A 23,821-nucleotide genomic window follows, 5' to 3' on the forward strand; every position below is an offset into this window, starting at 1 on the left:
GTTTTCCAGAGCGGCTGCACCAGCTTGCATTCCCACCAACAGTGTAGGAGGGTTCCCCTTTCTCCGCATCCTCGCCAACATCTGTCTGTTCCTGACTTGTTGAACCAATGCTTTTAACAGGGGACCCAAAACCAGTTTCTGACAGGTTGCTGAGCTTAGGTCAGGAAGCCTGAGAAATGAAAGATTTATGGGACTATAGAAAGAAGAAGAGCAAACTCTGTCTTACTAATTCTTCTTCCCTTCTCCTAATAAAATCTCGTAGTTGTCTGCAGGGTGAAGAAATAGGAAATGAACTTAGCTCCTGTTTCTTGCTTCCTCCTCTCCCTTCCTCTTCCCAGTGCTGGCAGCTGTCATAGGTACATACTTGCCACTCCATTTGCACTGATCATGTTTTTTTTTTTTTTTTTTAAAGATTTATTTATTTATTTTGAGAGAGTGAGAAAGAGAGAGAGAGAGTACATGAGAGCAGGGAGGGTTTGCGGGAGAAGCAGGCCCCTCGCCGAGCAGGGAGCCCGATGCGGGACCCGATCCCTGGATTCCAGGATCATGACCTGAGCCGAAGGCAGTCGCTTAACCAACTGAGCCACCCAGGCGCCCGATCATGTTTGTTTTTAATCACTGTCACTTCTCAGGAGAGGTAGTGACTATTATGGTGTTTTAGAGCAGGGGCTTGGCAGTCATACCGCTTGGGTTTAAATTCATTAACTGGCTGAGTAATCTTGGCCTGCTTAACTTTACTGAGCTTCACTTTTCTTACCTGCAAAACAGGGATAATATAGTATATACTTCGTACGGTTGTTCAGAGGATGAAATGTACAAAAATGTGTAATATGTGTAGAACAGTATATAGCACATTGTAAGTGCTATATAAGTATTTGCTCCTGTTATTCTTATTTGAGAACACTTAGGTTAAACTAGTAATTGAAGCACCTCTGAAGTATCTTGGTTCATGCTCTCTCAATATCTAACGTGAGTTTTTCATTACTAAATATGTAAAATGCCTGGTTGATACAGCTATTTCATGTTGGTAATTTTGATTCTACTTGAGGAAATTCACTTCTAGGTGATCTAAAATGCCAGTAATGTTTATCTTAGCTTAGATTCTTGTGTTAACTGGTATTCCTTGTCTTGCGATCATGTAAGATAGTAGTTCTCAAGCTTCATTTTACGTTAGGATCATGTAGAGAGTGTTGAGTTCTGATTTATTAGATTTGGGGTGAAGGTCTGGGAATCTGAATTGTTAAACCCATTCCAGGTAATTCTGGGGGTCTGATAATTTTGGAGTTGCTGATTTAGAGGCTGAATTCAAACATGTAGGCAGTGATGATTTTAAACTAAAAACATTTAATTCGTCATTTAACAATAGTGATCGGCTCTGTTCTCATACTAAATTATTTTGTTAACACCTGTTAGGTTACTTATTTTTAGGAACTACTCTGTGAAATACAGAAATAAGATACAGGAACTATAAAAAGAAATAATACAGAAGTCTTCAGGTGAAGAAATATTTGGGTGGGTTTCTTGTTTCATTTATTTTTGTGTGTGCTTCATTAGCTAAATAGATACATTCAGTTAATTTTAACTTACGTTTTTGGCATACCGATTATGTGCAGAGTGTGAAAAGTTTCGATTAGGTACTAATCCACCAGTGTAAGTTTTGACCCACTTGGATGAAAATAGGTGTGAAGTAGGATCGATTTAACTAGCACACTTGGTAGATGAATTTATGTGTATTGAGTATGTGCTGTGAGGTCCTTTTATATTTAATCTTTATAACAACTGTGCAAGGTGTTGACATAATTAGTTCTGTTTTACAAATGACAACATTAAGGCAAAAAGAGGTTAAGAACCTTGCCCGGGTCACTAGTAAGTGCAGAGCAGAGATTAAAACCCAGTTTTCCTGACTTCAAAGTTAAGAAAATTACTATTACTTATAAATGAAGTTTATGTATTTTGGATATTCTTTCCAACTTTTTAGGCAGGTCACACAGAGAAGGGCCCAGTTGGCTTGGGGACTGTTTCTTCTGCTGGGACAGGAAAAGATACAGACTTCTAAAAGATCTCAAAGTAGTAATGTTTGTTCAGTGATCTAGCCACACTATATGCAGAGCACATCTCTGTTACATGAATCTGTTACCTTCCATTGGAAAATCGTAAAGATTGCCCTCAGAAAGTTTGTCATTTAGTTTTAATGAATTTGTGCTTAAGAATGCAGAGAGAGGAGACAGCTGGGTGACTCAGTCGGTTGTGTGTCTGACTCTTGATCTAGGCTTGGGTCTTGATCTCAGGGTCGTGAGTTTAAGCCCTGGGTATGCTGGGAGTGGAGCCTACTTAAAAAAAAAAATGCTGAGAGATTTGTGAGCCCATTTGAAATAGTGTTACCTTTTTTCCTAAACTTACATTGTAGATTTTTCTAGTACAAATTGTGTTGTATCCATATGTTTTACTTTACAGTTGGAAGTTTCCTGGTGGCCAGAATGATCTCTCTCTCTCTCTTTTTAAAGATTTATGTATTTGAGACAGAGAGAGAGACAGACAGGGGGATGAGGCAGAAGGAGAGAATCTTCAGGCAGACTCCTAGTGGAGCACGGATCCCATCTTAGGGCTTGATTTCACAATCCATGAGATCATGACCTGGGTGGAAACCAAGAGTTGGGCACTTAACTGACTGAGCCACCCAGGTACCCCAAGAATGATCTCATTAACACTTCCTTATTCTTGCTGGTATCAGAGAGAGGTACTACATTTAAGGTTTCCACAGAAAGAACCAGTATTCTAAGACTGCTATTTGTGAATGGGCTGCTGAAGACAGCTAATTTTGGTGGAATTTTCAAATATATTTATAATATATAAAAAAGGGAATTTAGTGTGAATCAGATTTAAATTATTCTTTTTAAATACAGGTATTAATGAAAGCTCTTCTTTGGAATGTTTTAGACTAGCTCCAGCCTTGTCCATCACAGCTTGTCATAGTTGTTATTTCACACATGAGGCAGTCATATTCATAGCTCTGATCATGGGAACTTTTTGTTCTCAGTTTCTTCTTTCTTATTCCCTAGGGAATCTTAATGAAAATTTTGAGAAACAGGGCGCCTGGGTGGCTCAGTTGGTTAAGCGACTGCCTTCGGCTCAGGTCATGATCCTGGAGTCCCGGGATTGAGTCCTGCGTTGGGCTCCCTGCTTGGCAGGGAGTCTGCTTCTCCCTCTGACCCTCTTCCCTCTCGTGCTCTCTGTCTCTCATTCCCTCTCTCTCAAATAAATAAATAAAATTAAAAAAAAAATTTTTGAGAAACAGTGGCTCTTCCTCCACTAGAAGTTTCAAGCTTTAAGTGGCCTGTTGATTTTGTATTTGCTTGTTAATATGGGTTGTAAGTCTTAAAAGTGAATACCAGATATAGAATGAAGATAAGGAGCTTCATAGTTATGGTGGCAATTAATTTGATTTCAACCACAATTAAAATTTAGAAGGAACCTTTATCTTAGGTGTTTTTGAGACAGTCTCAAAGGTGGTCAGCTTTACTGTAAAGTTACTTGATAGATATTACTAGAATTTCAATGATTCTAAGACACTTTTCTCCCACATTTAACACTTCTAAATTTAGGATGTATTTAAAAATCATTGGCTTCTTAGAGTCTATGAAATATAGTAGTTAGGATATTAGTTCTGCTGCTGTAACAGAGAAATCCAAAATACTAGGGACTTTAATGAAAGAGAAGTTTCTTTCTTGTGTTAAGAGTCCTGGAGGCAATCCAGGGCTGGCCCTTCCTATTGTGTTACTCATCCTTAACATGTAATTTGTGTCTTGTGGTTCAGTATGACTGCTTCAGCTGTCATCATCATGTCTGCCTTCCATCCTACAGGTTGGAACAGGGAGACTGTTCCCCTTGCTTTTAAGGCTAGTCCTGAAAGTTGCATCCATCATTTCCACTCCATTAATCACAGTGGTCACAGTCCAGCTGCAGAGGACTTCAGGAAATGTAGTCTGTCTTTATTGGGGACCATATGCTTAAGTGAAAATTCTGTTACCAAAGAAGAAAGGAAGAATTGGCAGACCACTAGCAGTCTCTGCCACAGTGGTCAACCATTACTTTCTGCCCAGTGTTTATGATTAAACTATACATAAAATCACCTGGCAGTAATAATAGGAGAAATAGAAGGTGTAAGAACTGAACTTGAAATAGATTTGTAGGCACCTGGAAAATATTCTGTAGAATGATCAGAACTCTCTGCTTACCTTTCTTTTCTTCACTGTGAATTGAAAAGAAATTCTACAGAAGACCTTATTATTTTTTTTTTTCCAGAACATTATGCTTTTTTTCAGCGGTAGATTCAGGAACCCTGAGAAGAAAGTTTTGCCTCATCTTTATTATTATGTAAAAGACATTCTTTAGGAGTAATTCTGTATAATTAGTACTCAGTGTGCTTAATTATTTTGATAAATAATTTTGATTTAGTTTAGGGATTAAGATCTTTAACCTTTAATGCTGTATTAGTATGAGTGCTTCTTTAGTGCATTATAAGGAAAAGGGAAGGAACAAGATAAAAGGAGGTTAAATAAAGAGAAGTACAATCAGGATGATTTTGATGCGGAATGGGAGAGTGTGTATTTTCTAAGTCACTCCTAATATATGTACAGAGATGTTAACAGGCATTTATAACTCATTATGATTAAGAGTTGTGATGGGTACTGTAGGACAAAGTAGGCATGGCATCCAGCCCAGTTAGGTGGTTCTGACATTTTTATGTTTAATAAGGTGGCGGCTCTAGCCAACAAGAAATTGCAACCCCTTCAGAATTCTAATTGAGATAGGGCTTTATCTTAAAATGTAGGTATACAGGGCATGGTGTTTCTTTTTTATTCTTCCAGGAAAACTTTTCTGGAAAAAGTTTTCATTGATGGCTCAGTTGGTTGGGCGTCTGGTTCTTGGTTTCAGCTCAGGTCATGATTTCAGGGTCCTGGGATTGAGCCCTGTGTTGGGCTCTGTGGTCAGTGGGGAGTCTGCTTGAGGAATCTCTCCCTCTTCCTCTGCCCCTCCCCTGCATGCACACTCTTAACTCTCTAAGATAAATAAATCTTTTAAAAAAAAAGTTTTCATTGATTCTAAGATGCCATTTATTCTGATTTCTTAGATGTCAAAATGTGGGGAAAAAATGACTGCTAATGATTTTAAGAATCCTATGGTAAAGACATGTTCTGATTTTAGAGAAGTTTATTTATTTATAAAAGATTTTATTTATTGGGGGGCACACATTAAGGAGGATGGGCTGAGGGAGAGGGAGAAGCAGACTCTCCACAGAGCAGGGAGCCCAATGTGGGGCTCCATCCCAGGATCCTGGGATCATGACCTGAGCCAAAGGCAGAGGCTTAACCAACTGAGTCACTCAGGCGTCCTGATTTTAGAGATGTTTAAATGTAAAAGCAAGCATCTCTGAACTGATGAAATATAATAAATCTTTGGTGCATTTGTAGTCAATAGCTTCTTAGAGTGGAGGACTATAATAAGAGAAACTAATTATATCTGCTTATAAGTCAGTGTGCTTTAGAGTTATCTGACTCTTTATTATAAAAATGTATGGTTTTGGCCTCTCCATGCCATGAATATTGAGTTAGTAACTAGGCAACCTGGTGTCAAAATAGCTGCTGAGACCAGGGTTCACCCTGATCTTTGTCCAATTCCTCATATTGCTCTTTTGTTACAAGGGGTTGGTGGTGGTGCTCTGTAGCTATAACCAACCTGAGTAATTATAGCTCTAAGATTGGATAAATGGACATTTCTTTAAATCAGTGACTTCTGTATTGCAGTCTAGGACACATACAACGTGTATGTACAAATGTGTGCACATACAACTGAAGGAAAAGTTTCACACCGTCATACTTGGCACACTACATGGGATTCATTCTGAAATAGCCTCTTCTCTTTCTTTTTTTATTTTTAATTTTTTTATTAGAGCACATGTGCAGTGGGGGAGGGGCAGAGAGAGAGGGAGAGAGAAAATCCCAAGCAGGCTGCACAGTCAGCCCAGAGCCCGACACAGGGCTTGATCTCACAACTTTGAGATCATGACCTGAGCCAAAATCAAGAGTCAGACACATTTTTAACTGACTAAACTACCCAGGTGCCCCCCACCTCATTATAGAAATACACTACTTTGGACTTTTAAAAAAACACGTTGAAAACAGCCAGGGATCAGAAACTTAGAAAATTGACTCTTACTTGTTTTTGTGACTTTGAGCTAGTCACTATTTCTCTTTTTAGTTTCTTTCAACCACAGTAGTTATGGTGCTAGTTCTGTTCTTGCTCTGAATGAGTGAATCTCCTGCTAGTAGAAGAAAAAAAAATATATCACTACAAATGAAACAAATATCCTTCATCTTTTTGTAGGTCATCATCGAATTTGAAATATTTAAAGTGGATACAAAACTGTTTCAGCAATGCAGACAATTAAGTGTGTTGTTGTGGGCGATGGTGCCGTTGGTAAAACATGTCTTCTGATATCCTACACAACAAACAAATTTCCATCTGAGTATGTACCAACTGTAAGTATAAAGGCTTCCATCTGTTAGTGAAATGTATTCTATTTGGAAATCTTTTGAAAACTATGTGTGTACTGAAATTTTTCTGTTGTTTGCCTTTGTGTCCTGTTTTTAAAGATCTTCTCATGGGTAAATCATACACACTTTAAAATTAACAGCTGAAGAATCAGTGAAGAGTCAGAAGGGTGATACAAGGGTATGCAAGAAGTGCTGGGAGACCAAACTCCAATAGACAAGATTCTAAAGAGTGGTGGTCTCAGTTTGGAGAAGTATGCTCCATGGCTTGGAATGAGGTGACCTTTTTCTTGATAACTTGGCCAATGAGTCATCAGTGTTTGGAGGTCTGGGATGCTTTTTGGGGTCTTGTAACTTCAGAGAAAGTAGTATGTGTTTCCACTTACTCTCCTTAGGGGATAGAAGAGGATCTCATAGAGCTGTTGTCTTAGCAGTAATGGAGCTCCAAATAGGTTTTTACGGGCAGAGACCCGTTTTTGTTATGAGAACATTAGCAGAAGCCTTTGGGTGTCCTCTCCCACAAATGCTTTTTATCAGCTCCTTAGAAGAGTAGAGGGAAAATGGGAATAATAAAGATAATGAAGTGAGAGAGAAGAGTTAGAGTAACACTCACTTGTGAAAGAATGTGTTTGGGGATCCACTGTTTGTCCCAAGTTGGGTGATCCAACCCCGTGGTATAATTACATTAAACACAGATGTTCTTTCGGTGATGCAGGCCGAGCTAGGGTTGGCCTGGCTTGCAGCAGTGACCACCTCTGTTGAGTTATTTTAGGAGTTATGAAGAACGTATATATAATTAATATGGGATTAGTATTGTTTGGAAGTAAAAAGGAAGAAAATGTTACTTTAGGTTAATCTTAATGAACATGAACATTGTTAAGAGGGTGAATACAGGTTAAGGGTTTGGTAATTATGTTTAATTAGAATTGACAATCTGTAATAATCCAAAGCAGACTAAGTGATTGAGGTAGGCCAAGGCTGTAGGAAGCAGGAAGGTTAGGTTTCTTGGAGGGGGAGAATTTGAAGGTATAATTAAATCTAAAATCATATTTTTGTGTTGGCCCATTTGGGGACATGGTAAGTGAAAAGTTCTGAGGTTGTGAAGGACTTTTAGGGGACTTTCAGAGATACATGAATCTTGTTTCAGAGGAGAGCTATCGGAATTTTGGCATTTCAGTCTGCATTAAAGTTATTTTCTTGTAAACATGATTTGAGTCTGTGTTATGACTTTGGTCATGAGGTGTTCTATTTAAGGGGGGCTAGCGGGTGTTTCATATATGTGTTTGTATGTGGGTCTCTGAAAGAGGGTTAGGTATGACTTAAAAAAATAATCTATGTGGTTGAGAGCTTAACCACATTCATTACAATTTTCCTTGTTCTTCTTTTTTTTTTAATATTTATTTGAGATAGAGCATGAGCAGGGGGCAGAGGGGGAGAGGGAGACGCAGACTCCCTGCCAAGCAGGGAGCGGGTCTTCATCCCAGAACCCCGGGATCATAACCTGAGCCGAAGGCAGATGCTTAACTGACTGAGCCACCCAGGTGCCCCTTTCTTGTTCTTATCAGGAACTGACTTTCCTTTAACTACCCCATGCCCTTGCTTCCACTCTTGTTTACATTTAAACAATCCATTAAAGCCTGAGCCAGAAAGTTAGATGAAGCTGGGCTGATCTGAAAATGTAACATTCTTCTAGTTGGAAAGATTGCTTTTCATTTTCAATTCAGAGGAACCCATTGTGTTGGGTCTTTTTCCATTTAGCGCCATTACCTCCCATTTTCACAAATGATTTAGCACAACCAATATTAGTATATACTGAGTTCATCATGGGTTTTACAGTATTCGCAAATAAAAGCATCTAGTCACAGAAGATCTCTTCGGTCATGTGATTTGTATCCAGTAACATAAGTTTTATTCATGAAATCTCAACAAATAATCTCCCACTCTTGTTTTGGACACCTCCTTGACTTTGAGGGTTCCCTTTATTTCTCTTTCTAATGGGCTTGTTTGTAACAAGGTGCTTCTTGTCTTGAACCCTGAAAGGAAGAAGATTATCATCGATCTAGGATATTTAAATTCTAGATTAAAATGAAATGGTCTGTGAAGAATTAATTTCTTAGAAATCAGATTGAGCATTAAGGTAAACTATAAACTTATTGTCTCAAAGTTTTAAACTTGAAGAGGATCGTTTTGTATAGCTCAGGGACTCTGCTTCTGTGACACCTCTAGCTTTTTTGTGGCTTTTAATCCATGCTGCTGGGGTAGAGCGGACCTCCCAGAACACATCCCCTGTCACTTTTTCCCAAGAATTATTTAGTTCATGCAAGGGTTTAGTTGGCAAGGTTGGTGTATATAAGAACCATATGACTAAGAGAGGATTAAGTTTTAGGGAAGAAATACTGCCTTTACTTAAGAGTTGTCCTAGCCCATTTTGACCATCCCTTTGCACACTAACGATGTTGTATTTTTATGTTTTTAGGTTTTTGACAACTATGCAGTCACAGTTATGATTGGTGGAGAGCCATATACTCTTGGACTTTTTGATACTGCAGGTGAAAACTTGATGTCTTTCGTGTTTTAAGTCTATAACTATTAAAGTTGCTGGTTGTCTTTTTTTGTGGACATTTTGGGAAACTAGCATATTAGCAAACCACTTGCCTTTTGTTAATACTTAGTAGGATTGAATATTATGATGGCTGATGCTTGACTCAAGAGGCAATCCCAGACCTGGAGTCGCAATAGGAGTTTGGAGTTCCTTGGGTGGGTAGTGTGGAAGGAAATAAAGTAGGGTGAGAGCAGAGTATATTAGGAGGGCTGTATTATCACTCTCTGAAATTTGAAAGCTTATTTAGGATTTGTGTCTGTATAATATATGCTTCTTATAGAGATAATTTGTTATTTTATACTACATCTGAAAATGCTTTGAACATGAACCAATACCTAGCTCACATTGACATTTGTGGTCAGCTTTTGAAATTAAAGGAATAAATTGCTTTCTTCCTTAAGTATACCCAATTCCTCAGTGTTATTTCCTCATTGTTTTAGCAGTGGCTGTGCATCTGAATTTCTGACTTCTCTCTCTCTGCAGTCTCTGTTATTATCAGCTTAATTAGCCAAAAGAAAATTTCAGTAAAGGTAACCTTTTCGTATTTAGGAATTTTAAGTGCTTCACTTTTTATGAGTTACTCTCTCCCTGTCCGCCAGCTGACATACTGCTCTTATGGAGTATGTTACACTGCTCATTTTGAGGAACTGTCTAGATTTAGTTGGGAAGGTGAAATGGAGAGGAAGTAGGACAGTAGTAAGCAGTTCATTTTAGAGATCAGTGGCTTTCTAATGGTGGTTTAGGCCTTTAAAATGTTTATGAATTAAGAATTATAAGTGTAATGGTGTATTGGAGGAAACTTGGAAAATAGAAAAAATAATGACCTGTACTTCATGATAGGTGAGGGATTTTCCTGTGTTTATGTGTACCCTTGGAGGCAATTTATATGCAGAAAAAAGATAATTTATGGCCTCTTGGGGTTGAAAATTAATTTTAAATTTTATTTTTAAATTTCAAATCAGTATTTAATCAGTATTTTGTTCTTTTAGCTTTAGGGAAGTAAAATAGAATAGAATTCAGTCATTTTAAGTGTTCAGTTTGATTAATTTTACTGACTAGATAGTCATGTAACCTCCACCATAATCAATGTCTATCACCTAAAAAATGTCCTTGTGCTCTTTAAGAATCCCTTTTTGATTTGGCCCCAGGCAGCCACAGCTTTGCTTTCTATCATTGTGGTTTTGCTCTTTTAGAATTTCATATAAATGGAATCCTATAATATGTAGTCTTTTGTGCTTGATTTCTTTCACTTAGCATCATGTTTTTGAGATTCATCTATTTGTATGTGTCAGTAGTTTTTTCTGATTGCTGTGTAGTAGTCCATACTGTGAATCTAGCACAATTTGGTTATCTGTCTACAAGTTGACGGACATTTGGGTTCCAGTTTTAAGCTATTGTGAATAGTGGTGCTGTGCACATTTGTATACAAATCTTTGTATGGACATATTTTATATCTCTTCAGTATTTAGTTTTGGAGTGGGTAAGCCTTTAAATTTAGTTGTACAACTTAGTAAGTTTTTTATTACAGTAGTCACTTTTAAGAAATCATTCTCAAGGTGGCCGAGGGTCCTTTGATGAATATTGGTTTATTTAGCTTATGTTGACAAGACTTGAATCCCAATCAGCCTCATTTACAACTGTGTTAAATATCTTCTGGCACTTTAAACTGCATTTATAAATTTAATATATTCAGTTTTCTGTTTTAATTCAGTTTGTTTGACCTGACAAGTGAAGCATTCCCAGGCTTTTATATACATAGCCTCAGTTAGCCTGATAAGTTAGGATTTCATGTATTTATGTTTTAATTTATCATAAACAGTATTATTTATAACCTTTATAAAATTCTTAACATTTTTCAGCAAAAAAGCCCCAAGGTTAAGATCAGTTACTCAGTTACACATTTTAAATTGGAATCAGAGAACAAATCTTATCATGTTCTTTAATATGGCAGATTATTTTAAATATTATAGGCACTGGGTGTTAAATAAGGATAGATTATTCCTAAATGTAACTGAAAATTAACAATAAAGGTATTTGATTTATTTCATCTTTATATTAGATTCTGAATCTTTCTAGGGGTTAAAAAACATTCACTAAGGAAATGATTTTACCAGCCCAGGCAAGTTGGGGGGTTTCCATCTTCATTGTTGAGGTCACTATAAGCCAGAGTTTTTTTCCTTTTTTGACAAGCATTGGACAGTTGGGGCAGTAGGCATCCATAGTGAGTCTTTGTTTTTGATACACTTAAGGGGAGACTTGTATCCTTCTGCAGACGCCTTAATCTCAGAGTCCCTGTCCCTGGTTCAAGTCATGCCATTAACTTAGTTTTCTTTCTGCTAAAGCTTTCATCCCCACTGAGATGGCCTCGGACTGTTTGGTTGTATTTAATCTGCTGACTTTATTTATTTATTTATTTATTTATTTTTATTTATTTATTTATTTATTATTTATAAAGATTTTATTTATTCATTTGAGACACAGATACAGAGAGAGAGAGCATGAGCAGGGGCAGAGGCAGAGGGAGAGGGAGAAGCAAGCTCCCTGCTGAGCCAGGAGCCTGATAACGCCGCTCGATCCCAGGACCCTGGGATCATGACCTGAACCAAAGGCAGACGCTTAACGACTGAGCCACCCAGGCACCCCTAATCTGCTGTCATTTTCCCCTAATTTTTGTCATTTTGTTCTGAATTCTCTTTATAGCATTCCTATCTCACCTCTGGCTACAATTCTTTTTTTTTTCAGTGTGAAACAAAAACTGACAAGGGGAAACTATACTTCTCATACAAAGTCTCTAAACAAAGCTAATGGCTTATGTAGGTTTGGGAGGTGCTGGCTGCAACTCTGACAGATTTATTTAATACCATTTAAGATCAGAGATAGGTGGATACCTGGCTGGCTTAGTCAGTGGAGCATGACTCTTGATCTCAGGGTTGTTTAAGCCTCAAGGTAGTTTAAGTCCCAGGTTGGGGGTAGAGCCCACTTACTTTTTTAATTTTTATTTTATTTTATTTTATTTCATTTTATTTATTTATTTATTTATTTATTTATTTATTTATTTATTTTTTGAGAGAGAGAGAGAGAGAGAGAGAATGAGCAGAGGGGGAGAGAGAGAGAGAAGCAGACTACCTGCTGACCAGGGAGCCCGTCATGGGGCTCGATCCCAGGACCTAGAGATTTTGATCTGAGCCGAAGGCAGGCACTTAACTGAGCCATCCAGGCACCCCCTATATATATATATTTTTTATTAATTTTTTAAGATTTTATTTACTTGTCAGAGAGAGAGAGAAAGAGAGGGAGAGAGAGATTGAGACTGAGCAAGCAGGGGAAGCAGCAGGCCGAGGGAGAGGGAGAATCAGGTTTGAAGCTTGATGCAGGACTCGATCCCAAGAACAGGACCTGAGCCAAAGGCAGACACTTAACTGACTGAGCCACCCAGGTGTCCCTAGAGCCTACTTAAAAGGAAAAAAAAAAAAGATCACAGACAGGACTCTGTTTCTTGTCTCACAGCTTTTATTTCTGTCTGTGTGGTCACAACACTAAATTTTTGTTCATGAGTTCCCCCCACAGTTATTTTCTTCTTTTTTTTTCCTTCACATGTTGTACTATTGTGTATTTCATTCTGTATTTAACTTTTTTTTTACTCAACATGTTTATCTTGTTAAATTGTTGTATTGTATAATCATCACCCCACTGTCAGTTCTTTTTTTTTTTTTAAAGATTTTATTTATTTATTTGACAGAGACAGTGAGAGAGGGAACACAAGCAGGGGGAGTGGGAGAGGGAGAAGCAGGCTTCCCGCGGAGCAGGGAGCCCAATGCGGGGCTCCATCCCAGGACCCTGGGATATGACCCTAGCCGGCGGCAGACGCCCAACGACTGAGCCACCCAGGCGCCCCTGAATTTCATTTTAAATATGAGATTCTAAACAAGGGAAAGGTCGGCAACCCATGAGATGTATCCCTGCTTTTTTTGGCAAATGTTGGAAGTTAAGCAGTGAGCTGGTATGCTGTTGGAGTAGGTATAATTTAAGACTTGTAGTCAAGACCTGACTGGGACGTAGAGTGAAATTTTCTTGATCATGTTGTGTACCTTAAAGGATGCTCAGTGATGACATTGACTCTATCAAGTGAATAACAGCTATTTGTGACATACTTAGAGGATAAATTTTAGCTGGATAAATTATGCTTGGATAATGAATTTTGCTCATATTAAGGGACTACATTCATTCTTTTTCCTTAAATGGAGATTCCAGGCTGAGGGGAGAGAAGCAGCAAGGGCATTTAGATTTGTGCCACTTAACCACACGCACAGGGACCTCAAACGATTGCAGTAAAGGCATACTTCAAACATACCGAGTGACTTCAAGGTTCGCGGGTGGTGAGGGGGGTCGGGGAAGTCAAGGAAGGGTGGGAGCCTTACCATCTTGGGAGCTTTTCAAACTGTCACGCTCAGTTATGCTAAATCCCCTTTGAAGGCTGTGTGCCCCCACCCAGACTCTCCCAGGCATGCCTTTGCTCCTACTGACACTGCCATACTCTGTCCCTCTTCTATATGCAGTGAAAAACGACTACACTACGAATAATACAAGGGGAAATGACACCAAAAAGGGGAGGGGGGGTTTGAAAAGGTCGGAAGGCAACAGAATGGTTACAAGAAAGGGAAGCAGAGAGAACCAGTAAAATTCGAAGACTGGGCTTAGGTTCATCCAAAGGCTTCCTAGAGCTTGGTAGCATCCCAGCTCAACAAGTCTAAAGTAATTCATCATGTTACATAATGGCAATAGTTATTTCTAACATATGAAAGGATGGTAAAGGCAGACTGTGTGTGGGTGCTTAGTAGGTAGCCATATTGAACAGGTAAGAAAGCACCTGGTTTTAAAAAATTGTAACCATGGAATTTCTGCATTATGAAGAGAAAAAAAATTTATTATTTTTTTGAAGAAATGCACACTGGATATAAAATGGTGTCCTGAGAAACTGTGTTACAGCTTCAGAGGAACAGAACATCCGAGGGGTGCTGTGGACTTGCCCTTTGTCACATTTCCAGTCTTATTGCTCCTAATTCAGCTTTGACAACAGTGAAACGCTGATGGTTCTCTGAACAAAACACAGTAATTCATAACTCTCCTTCAGCCTTGAATTTCTCCCTCTACCCTCACTATCTACTGAGTCTCCTATCCAGGCACTGCCTTCTTGAGGAAGTTAACATTCTTTAAAAAAAAAAAAATGTAGCACTTGAAGCAGAAGTAGAGGTAAGGTAGCCTCCTTTCTGTTTATTGAACAATTTCATTTCTGATTTTTTTCCTCCTTGGGAAAGGAAAAGAAAGAAATTTCTAGCTTTGAGGGTTTGTTTATTACAAATAAACAGACTGACCAATACTGCTTTGAACCTAGTATTCAAAAAAGAATGGCTATTTGTTTTCTGTCTTCATCTGAGTAGAAGGTTCATTGCATGTAACACATTGGACACTCATTTAGATGCTCTTAGTGGTGCTCAGGAATGTAGAGTTGCATTTGTTTTTGATGTGCACAAACACGGATTGATTGCAGCAGCCGAATGACTAAAAATGAAGCCCTTTTCTAGTTTATGTTAGGCTTAATTTTTTTGAAATATATTCATTCCATTCGAATAGAGAATAAAGCTAAGAAAAGTTGTGTGAATGTACTTTTTTTTTTTTTAATAAGGCTTGGTTGGTTGCTTTAGTGTAGTATCTGTTCTTACCAGCTTTTTCTTATTTTAAAATTTATTTTTTGTTTTGTTTTATTGGAGCTTTGGTATGCAGTGTGTCAAAGCTCCAGCCAGTGTTAAGAGCTCAGGCTGTTTAGATTGAGAGAGTTATGGAGTTTTGGCTGATTTTGTTTTCTTTAAGCCCATTCTTTTCTTTTTAAATCTCTTTCATGTCTGTAATTATACATTCTACATTATAATTTAAGAAGTGAAAGTTACACTTGTAAGTGCATACCTTTAAAGCCTTTGACTCTGACCCTAGAATATTAAGAGTAAGCTTGCGATCAATACTAGAGGTGGTGATGACGATTTTATTTTTTTGTAATCTCCTTTTCCCTTTTCGTTTAACTTTTATTTTAATTTCTTTATTGTCCGAAGATAGATCCTTTATTGTCTACTCACAATGTATTGCTTATTCAAGTGGCAATTAATAGTAATATCTTTAATTATCATGTTTTGATAGCTACCCTAAATTCTTGTATTCTCTCTCAATGCTGGCAAAAAAAATTTTTCACTGGCATACAAAATATTTAACTCTCCTTTTCTCCCCTTTAAATATTTTTTATTGTGGTAAAATATATATAATATAGAATTTATCATTTTAACCATTTTTAAGTGTACAGTTCAGTGGCACTTAGTACTTAACCATTCTTTTAAAACATAGGATTGCTGTAGCCCTTTTTTGAAATTGGAGTGTTAAACCCTGTCCTGGCAACTCCTCCCCTCCCCTCATGGTTTTGGAAATGTATATAGATATTTTAAAAACTTTTTATCAGGAAATAATTTTCAAGCCTACAGAACAGTTGGGAGAATTATACCAGGAGCTTCCACACACCCTTTAACCAGATTTACCAATTAGCATTTTGCCCTATTTGCTTTATTATTCTCTTTCAATACAATATGCACATGAATTGTTTTTCCCTGAGCTGTTTGAGAGTAAGTTGACAGCATAGCCATTTAGTCTTAAATAAATATGTATTTCCTAAGAACAGAGACATTCTTGGTCTAACAGTAAACAACTTATGGAAATTTAACATCGATACAGAACTTGAATCCAACATCTCTATTCCAGCTTTGTCAGCTTAGCCGAATTCAGTATTTTCTGCTTTCAGTACAGGATCACGTATAGCATTTAGTTGTCATGTCTTTTTAGTCTCTTAATTTGGATCAGTTCTTCAGCCCCCCCCTTTTTTCTTTTTGTCTCTCATGACATTATTTTTATAGGATACAGGCGCATCTTTCCCTTTCCTCCCCTTATAAAACATACCACACTTTGGATTTGGTCTGTGTTTTCTCATGATTAGGTTCAGATTATGTATGGAATAGTACATTAGGGATGTGTCTTTCTCAGGATATAAATCTAGGGGCACACGATATTCATCTGCCACTCACTGATGATAGTAATTTTAATGACTCAGTCAATGTGATGTCCAGTTTCTTGGCAATATAGTTCCGTTCTTCCCCTTGCGGTTTATCAACAGTCTGTAAGACCATACAAATATCCTAATTTTCACTAGGATAATCGTCACATAGATGTGGCATCCATTGATTCTTGCCAAGTTATTTTTTTTCTTAGGCGTTCTCATTTTCATATACTGGTCTTAATGCACACAGTAACTAAGCCTGTGAATATGCTTTGGTAATCATGATGGGCAGTGGATTTTGTCACCTGGGTTTCACTGAGATTTTTGTTTCCTTAGATGGTTTCACTGTGATTATTTCTTAACCAAATCTGAGTAGGATTGATTTTAAGCATTTGTGTAGCAATAGCTTACTGTTTTTACTACATTGTCGTTGGGTTGCTGATGGACACAAAGATTGAAAACTACAAATTGGTAATAAAAACTAATGTATAATGGATTCATTGCTGTTTTCAGGGATTGAAATACTAAACAGAATTAGCTGAGTAAGAATGTTCATCAAGTATTTTATTATAAAATAAAATTACATTTTATTAGATTAGTAACTTGCTTTCTCAGTAATGGTCAGCGTGCTGTTGGCTGCATGCTTAATCTGTTGACTGACTCGTGATTTTGATGCTGTGAGGACACCGAGATTCAGTTGCTGACTTCTCCAATTTTTTCCCTCCAGGGCAAGAGGATTATGACAGATTACGACCGCTGAGTTATCCACAAACAGATGTATTTCTAGTCTGTTTTTCAGTGGTCTCTCCATCCTCATTTGAAAATGTGAAGGAAAAGGTGAGTTGGTCAGATACTCTTGTCCTGAAAAAGCTGACCACAGAACTTCTGTTGAGTTGTTGTAAAAAGCTTTAGAGGCTTGGGGCGCCTGGGTGGCTCAGTCGTTAAGTGTCTGCCTTTGGCTCAGGGCATGATCCCAGGGTCCTGGGATCGAGCCCCACATTGGGCTCCCTGCTCAGCGGGAAGCCTGCTTCTCCCTCTCCCACTCCCCCTGTTTGTGTTCCCTCTCTCGCTGTGTTTCTCTCTCTGTCAAATAAATAAATAAAAACAATCTTAAAAAAAAATAAAAGCTTTAGAGGCTTGTGGATTAATGCAGATGTATTTTTTAAAATACTTTTTCTCTAGTGGGTGCCTGAAATAACTCACCATTGTCCAAAGACTCCTTTCTTGCTTGTTGGGACCCAAATTGATCTCCGAGATGACCCCTCTACGATTGAGAAACTTGCCAAGAACAAACAGAAGCCTATCACTCCAGAGACTGCTGAAAAGCTGGCCCGTGACCTGAAGGCGGTCAAGTATGTGGAGTGTTCTGCACTCACACAGGTGAGGACTGTGTAGCCCCTTGTTTATTTACAGTTGGGTAGTTTCTTAAGAGTATTAGGATTCCGGGGTTATTTTTAACAGTGGTCTGCAGTGCTCAAGAAAGCTGCCCAGGAAGACTCGGACCAGCTTCATAGTATATATTCTTTTGCTAGAGGTTCTGTGTTTATGGAGAAAATTATTAAGCTCTGAGTAAAACTCTTGTGTTGGTGAGCTCCCATATTGTACTGATTCATTTGTAGTAGTCAGGGATTGTGTTAAATTGTATGGGAGGGTTCCAGATTAGCACTAATTTACAAGAGATTATGTGAATGGTTCCCCCTCCCCCCCAGACACTTAAATTTTTATATAAATGTATCGGATCTTTTCTTATCAGTTCTGACCACTGATGCTACAGTTTCTGGGGTAATTCAAATGACATAGGGAATTAGTCATAGTAATTGAGACTTTGATTTTAGAGAAAGCTGCCTTGGCTATTTCTCAAGCATGCTTTATAAAAGCATCAGTTCTTGTGTTTTTGGAGACATTCCTTCCTCGTGTGGTCGTCTCTGTCCTTCTGTCCATTTCTGAATAATTTAACTGGAGCTCTTCTCCTAGTTTGATGGGAAACGTCAGATGCTGAGGATAGGGAACAGTGTTAGAATTTATTAAGAGTGGGAGCTATAACTGATCTGTGTGGTTTCATCTTTTCCACCCTCATGGTATTACTGACTGATTCTCCCCTTTGAGTACTGTTCTGGGGGCAAAGGAAAAAATTATCGAAATAGCACAGAAATATTTTATTCTATTGGTACTGGTGCTTTGAGATTTGAACACTGAGTAAACATGTCTAATTAGAATAGGGTAGGGCTAAAGAGGCTTCTTATAATTACATTAAATCCACGTATATTTATCATGCTTACTTGTTTAGGTAATTGCTTCTTTTATTAAGTTTTCTTAAACACTACTGGATTCTTGATTATATGTATACTAAGGCAAATGGCATATATAATTAACCTATTACGTATGTACTAGGTGTTAGTATGTATGGCCTAGACATAATTTAATAATCTCCAATTCAGTGCTAGGTTGGATATTTAAAGATAACATTTTTATGCTTAGCTGGGTATTCCACATGATAACTTTCAGGTCTAAAATCATTCTCCCACTGCCAGTTTTCCTTGGCAGTTCAGTTCTGTTGCAAAAGCAGGCATTTTAAAGTTCAGAAGATCTTATATCCTCTCACACACAGCACTGACTGAGATTTAAAAAGAAAAAAAGCCTGATGCTTGTGTTTTGACACCATCATCAGTAAAGTGAGAGTGTGTGTGTGTGTGTGTGTGTGTGTGTGTGTGTGTGTGTGTGTTGGAGAAGGATGTATGTTGAACATGTGCGTCAGATTATAACTAACTGTATGCATCCTTTGCATACCCCTCTCCTCCAAGTATGGGTTGCCTTTGGGGGAAATGGAGGCAAATAGACCATGTGGACCCAATTCTAGGTCACTGGTGAAGTTTAAAGAATTGGATGCTTCCATTTAAGATTTTTTACAATATGAACAGGTTTATATAGTAAGTCACTCATTTTGCAGACAGTAGGAATTTGAAAAGGTCTTAGCAACTACATTTTTCTTATCAGATTTTGACGTTTGGAAAAGTCAAAAGAGAAGATAGAAAATGGGGTGTCTGGTTGTGTTTGGGAGATAGAACTTTTAGGACTCCAGATTCTGTTTGTTGGTTCCTCTAAAACTGAACTCTATATCAGATAGTATGGGTAAAGCAAATACTTGTTTTGTTTTTAGGGGATTATCTTTGTCAGTAAGCAAGAAAGGATTTGCTTTTTATGAAGGGGTGCCCTAGTTTCTCATGGTCCTCTTCTTTTTTTCCTTTATAAAATGCTTTTCCCTTTCCACCCTCCCCTTTTCCTTTTATATTTGACTCCCAGAGTTTGCCCTGAGATGTGTAGAAAGAATTTCATAGGAACTTTACTTTTGTTTAACATCTCTACTTTGTAAAAGACGTAGAAGAAAACTTTTTAACTTCTTTGCTTCTTTTTAAGTACTTAATGTTATTTCTTATTTATTTTGTACCTTATGGGATGTGTGGGTGCCAGTCTTCTGGGATGCCTAGGGTTGAGGTGGAAATACCTGGGGTAGTCTGGGACCTGGTACTTGTTACTGGAGCTGTGTTCTGGGACTTATGGGGAGATTTTTACTTGGGATCAAATTGACTTAAAGAACACGTGAAACCTCTTTGGGTGGTAAACCTGTGGCTTCAAATTTAGGTGAGTTTAGGTGAGTCTGTAGACCTGGGCCCAAGGTACCAGTGCTACTGAGTCACACTGTCACGTTGGAGTTCTGCCTGAGGTGTAAGTGTGTTTCTGCATCTTAATCCCTGTAGATCTGAGAATATTCTTTGTTTTCACTCCATGCTTTATGCTCTGATATCCATGAAGACATCTTAAAGCATTGGACTGCTTGCTAAAACTCATTCAAGGACCCCATTCTTTGTTTTCTTATGACTTGGGTGGTGGTTACTTGCTCTAATAACATTACTGAATAACTGAAGTGTATGCTGTTTCTAGAGTCTGTTCCTTAAACTTCTCCCACGTGGTACTGTTGAACAGTTAACACTCTTTCTAAATGTCTGAACCATTTTGTTCTGGGAAACTGATATACTCTAAATCCTGATTAATCCCATCCAGATATGTCATTGAATCTAGAAACATGTAGCATGCCTGTAAGTCTGTTTGTGTCCTTCAGTTATTCAGGGGCTGAATTCACAGAAGCCTGAAATTGTAATCGATTTAGTTCCAGAATGTGTGTGCCATTCTTCTCATTGGAAATACTGAGGAGTTCTACAAGGCTTATCCAAGCCATCTGTGTTTTGTTTACATATCCATTTTTTTCTCCAGGCATTATTTTCATTAAAATGTTTTTTCAAAGTGTGATTGTTTTAGAAGTCAACATACAGCATTTCCATAAAAATTACTTTCTTGCTCAGTTAACCTTTTTTATGTAAGAAGTTTCTGTTCAATTATCTCCTGTCCTGATAATGGGCTTAAGATCTAGCTTTCTGGCATGTGTTTTTCTGAAGGCGCATTGCTTCTGTGAATTCAGCCCATTTAATCCAGACTGCTGTTGTATCTGCTGGTCTTTCTAATCCTCTAACCTGGCTGCTATTCTCTCTCCTCCCCTCTGTCTTGTAGAGAGGTCTGAAGAATGTGTTTGATGAGGCTATCCTAGCTGCCCTCGAGCCTCCGGAAACTCAACCCAAAAGGAAGTGCTGTATATTCTAAACTGTTTTCTCCTTCCCCTCTATGCTGCTGCTTCCTGTCCCACTACTGTAGAAAGAGCATTTAAAAACAAAGGAATAAAACCATCCTGTTTGAAAGCCTCTGCGTCTTTTTACTCACCACCTAAGAGCGACCTCTGTATTAGTTTTTGATCAAGAATGCAATATCTTATAGAATATTTTTTGTGATCAGTAGTCAAGTTGGACTTGTTTAACTTTCTGCTTCTTGAGTTGCCTGATGCTCAGAGCTTTTTGGTTTGGATTACTATTGCAAAAGGGAACTTGGTGTGGCATTAAGAATGTTCTCTTGGAAAAAATAAGAGTTTTAACACTTAGCTCTAGATGGAGAAAATAACACAAACATCATTTTACTCTTATGATCAATTGTAATTGTAATTGCATGACAAACTTTATGGAAAAAGGGTGACCTGCTAGTAGAGTGTAACGGGGAAGGGAGGATTCTTCTCTGGTTTTCTTTTGTGCAGTGAAACTTTGTGTTGCTATTGCTTTGGCTGTCTGTGCTGTAGTGGAGTATTTGTCAGTCTGGGGTGGGAAAGGTATTAATGTATCTGCTACTGCTTTATGAAATCATTTGTTACCATATCTTTTAAGAATAGCATCCATTTTAACAGTTGACTTAAGGTTTGTTAATGTTGAGATGTAAAGCTGCCACCTTTATATTTTCCTGCTTCTGATTTTATTGTTGTGAGGGAAACATACAATTGTGGTTACCTTCAAATTTTGAAATTAAAAATATACAATTGTTTGTATAAATGCCTGATGAAGCTTTATTCCTGTTGCACTGACTGGTTCTAGTTTTACATATGTATCAGGTGCCCGCATTTTGCTTCCTTGAGCCCCCCGGGCTCTGATCGGTGGGATGCAGGGAGTTCAGAGTGAAGGTCTTTGACGCAGCCGTGGGAGCTGCGCTCTCCATCCTTGCCTGCGCCTTCCATGTAACAAGGATGCCGCTGCCGGCTGCTGGCCCCTCGGTCCTGTTCCATACTCCGCTGTTTCATTGGAATGCAGAGCTGCTTCACTTGTTTTTATGTAAAATGTTTCAGCGGCATATTACACAACTCATTGAATGAGCAAATGACACATGTGGCTTGTTCGCTTCTTGTGACATACATTGGTCTGCAAAAAGCTTTCTTGAAGGACCACTGTCTCATTCATGAATATCCATTCCTCTGCTCCTGAATTGCTGGATCCTTCCAGTGTCCTTCCTGGACAAAACTTGGTGAAGTGGGATGATTGTGTTGAGATTCAGAGTTTTAACGTTTTGTTCTTTGCCGACTCTTGGGGGTTTGAATGTTTTTAATTTGATCTTAGCTTTATTATACTGAAAATCAGACTGGCCATTTTTTTCTTTCTACCCCTTTTCAGAAAGGCCTAAAGAATGTATTTGACGAAGCAATACTGGCTGCCCTGGAGCCTCCCGAACCGAAGAAGAGCCGCAGGTGTGTGCTGCTATGAACATCTCTCCAGAGCCCTTTCCGCACAGCTGGTGTCAGCATCGTACTAAAAGCAATGTTAAATCAAACTAAAGATTAAAGATTAAAATTCGTTTTTGCAATAATGACAAATGCCCTGCACCTACCCACATGCACTCGTGTGAGACAAGGCCTGTAGGTATGGTCCCTTTCCCCCTCTCATTACTAGTTAATTTGAGTAATTGTGTATTGTCAGAAAAGTGATTAGTACTAGTTTTTGTTTTGTTGTTTCAATTTTTTTTTTTTTTTGTTTTGTTTTGTTTAAAAGCAAGGCATGCTTGTGATGACTCTGTAACAGACTAATTTAGGTTGTTGAAGCTGCTCCTGGGCTCCATCCACTCTGGAGAATGATCTGGGACATTTAGGTTTTGTTTTGTTTTTCTTTTTTCTTTTCTTTTTTTTTTTTTTGCGGGGGAGGGAGGTGGGGTGCGGGGAGTGTGTGTGGGGTTTGTTTTTATTTAGTCATGTTTTTTAAATTCATTAACCATTGGACAGCCCTTAAGGGGAGGAGGACGGATTGATTCCACATTCCACTTCCTAGATCTAGTTTAGAAAACTTGTTCCCCACCTGGTGCTCTTAGGAAGGAGTATAGTAAATGCCTCATTTAATAACATACTCCTTTTTGAAAGTTGCCTTTTCTCTCCACCCTTGAGTAGGCCCAGTATTTGATGAAACTCATGAAAGTGGGTGGAACCTGTCTTGCCCCTCCTCTTTTTCTAGGATGCACTATATATGTGACTGTGACTTTCAAGGAAATTTGTTTGCCATTTGCTGATTTTTTTTTCCTGAAGTTAATTTCTAACTTCTTTCACTGATAAATGAAGAAAAGTATTGCACCTTTTGAAATACACCAAATGGATTGAGTACGTAATTAAAAAACATTTTTTTTTCCCTGTCAGTCATTGTCTTATATGCTTAGCATAGATGTCCAGCTTAATAGTGTATGATACGGTGTTCCTAGAACACAGCTAAAGACCTGGTAAATCGAGGAAATGTGAGGGGTGGCGCTAGGAGACAGATGTCTATGGAATGATGCACATCCTCTTTCAAGTTGGGAGGATGGAGACCTGCTTCATGAAGAAGCTGGGGGTGTGGGTGGGGGTGGGGAGAACATTTAACAACATGGGGACCAGTCAGGGGAATCCCCTTATTTCTGTTTTGCATATGAGGAACCCTAGAGTAGCTGGTTAAGGCTCTCTAGTTTAATAAAAAAATCACGGAGTCTTATGAAGACTCTTCATAAGTGTTAATAGGGATTTTATCCACTTATTTTGGTTGCAGTTTCCAATTTTTAAAAATGTTTAGGTAATCTCCACCTTCCCCAAATCCTAATTCTTGTAGATTCATTAGTGTTGAACCAATGCTTTCTCATGTCTCAATTCTTTGTATATGCATTCTTTTCAGATGTATTAAACAAAAAACCCTTCACAAGCCA

The 23,821-nt window shown here is 38.3% G+C and overlaps 1 protein-coding gene across 3 annotated transcripts in view; it reads left to right on the plus strand.

Moving 5' to 3' along the window:
- The window catches only part of CDC42 (cell division cycle 42), a 48,452-nt gene extending 24,631 nt beyond the window's left edge, over nt 1-23,821 (plus strand). For 2 of the 3 annotated variants that reach the window (XM_035727133.1, XM_035727134.1), the window contains exons 2-6: nt 6,385-6,539; nt 9,028-9,100; nt 16,971-17,080; nt 17,426-17,623; nt 22,279-23,821. In XM_035727133.1, the coding sequence (XP_035583026.1) occupies nt 6,435-6,539; nt 9,028-9,100; nt 16,971-17,080; nt 17,426-17,623; nt 22,279-22,368 (576 nt within the window). In that variant the 5' untranslated portion in view covers nt 6,385-6,434 and the 3' untranslated portion in view covers nt 22,369-23,821. Of the gene's footprint in view, nt 1-6,384; nt 6,540-9,027; nt 9,101-16,970; nt 17,081-17,425; nt 17,624-20,806; nt 20,995-22,278 lie in introns of those variants that run through there. The other variant, XM_035727135.1, reaches the window with a different exon arrangement.

The sequence above is a fragment of the Zalophus californianus genome, chromosome 4 (genome assembly GCF_009762305.2).
Source record: "Zalophus californianus isolate mZalCal1 chromosome 4, mZalCal1.pri.v2, whole genome shotgun sequence".
In the NCBI taxonomy this organism is placed as follows: domain Eukaryota; kingdom Metazoa; phylum Chordata; class Mammalia; order Carnivora; family Otariidae; genus Zalophus; species Zalophus californianus.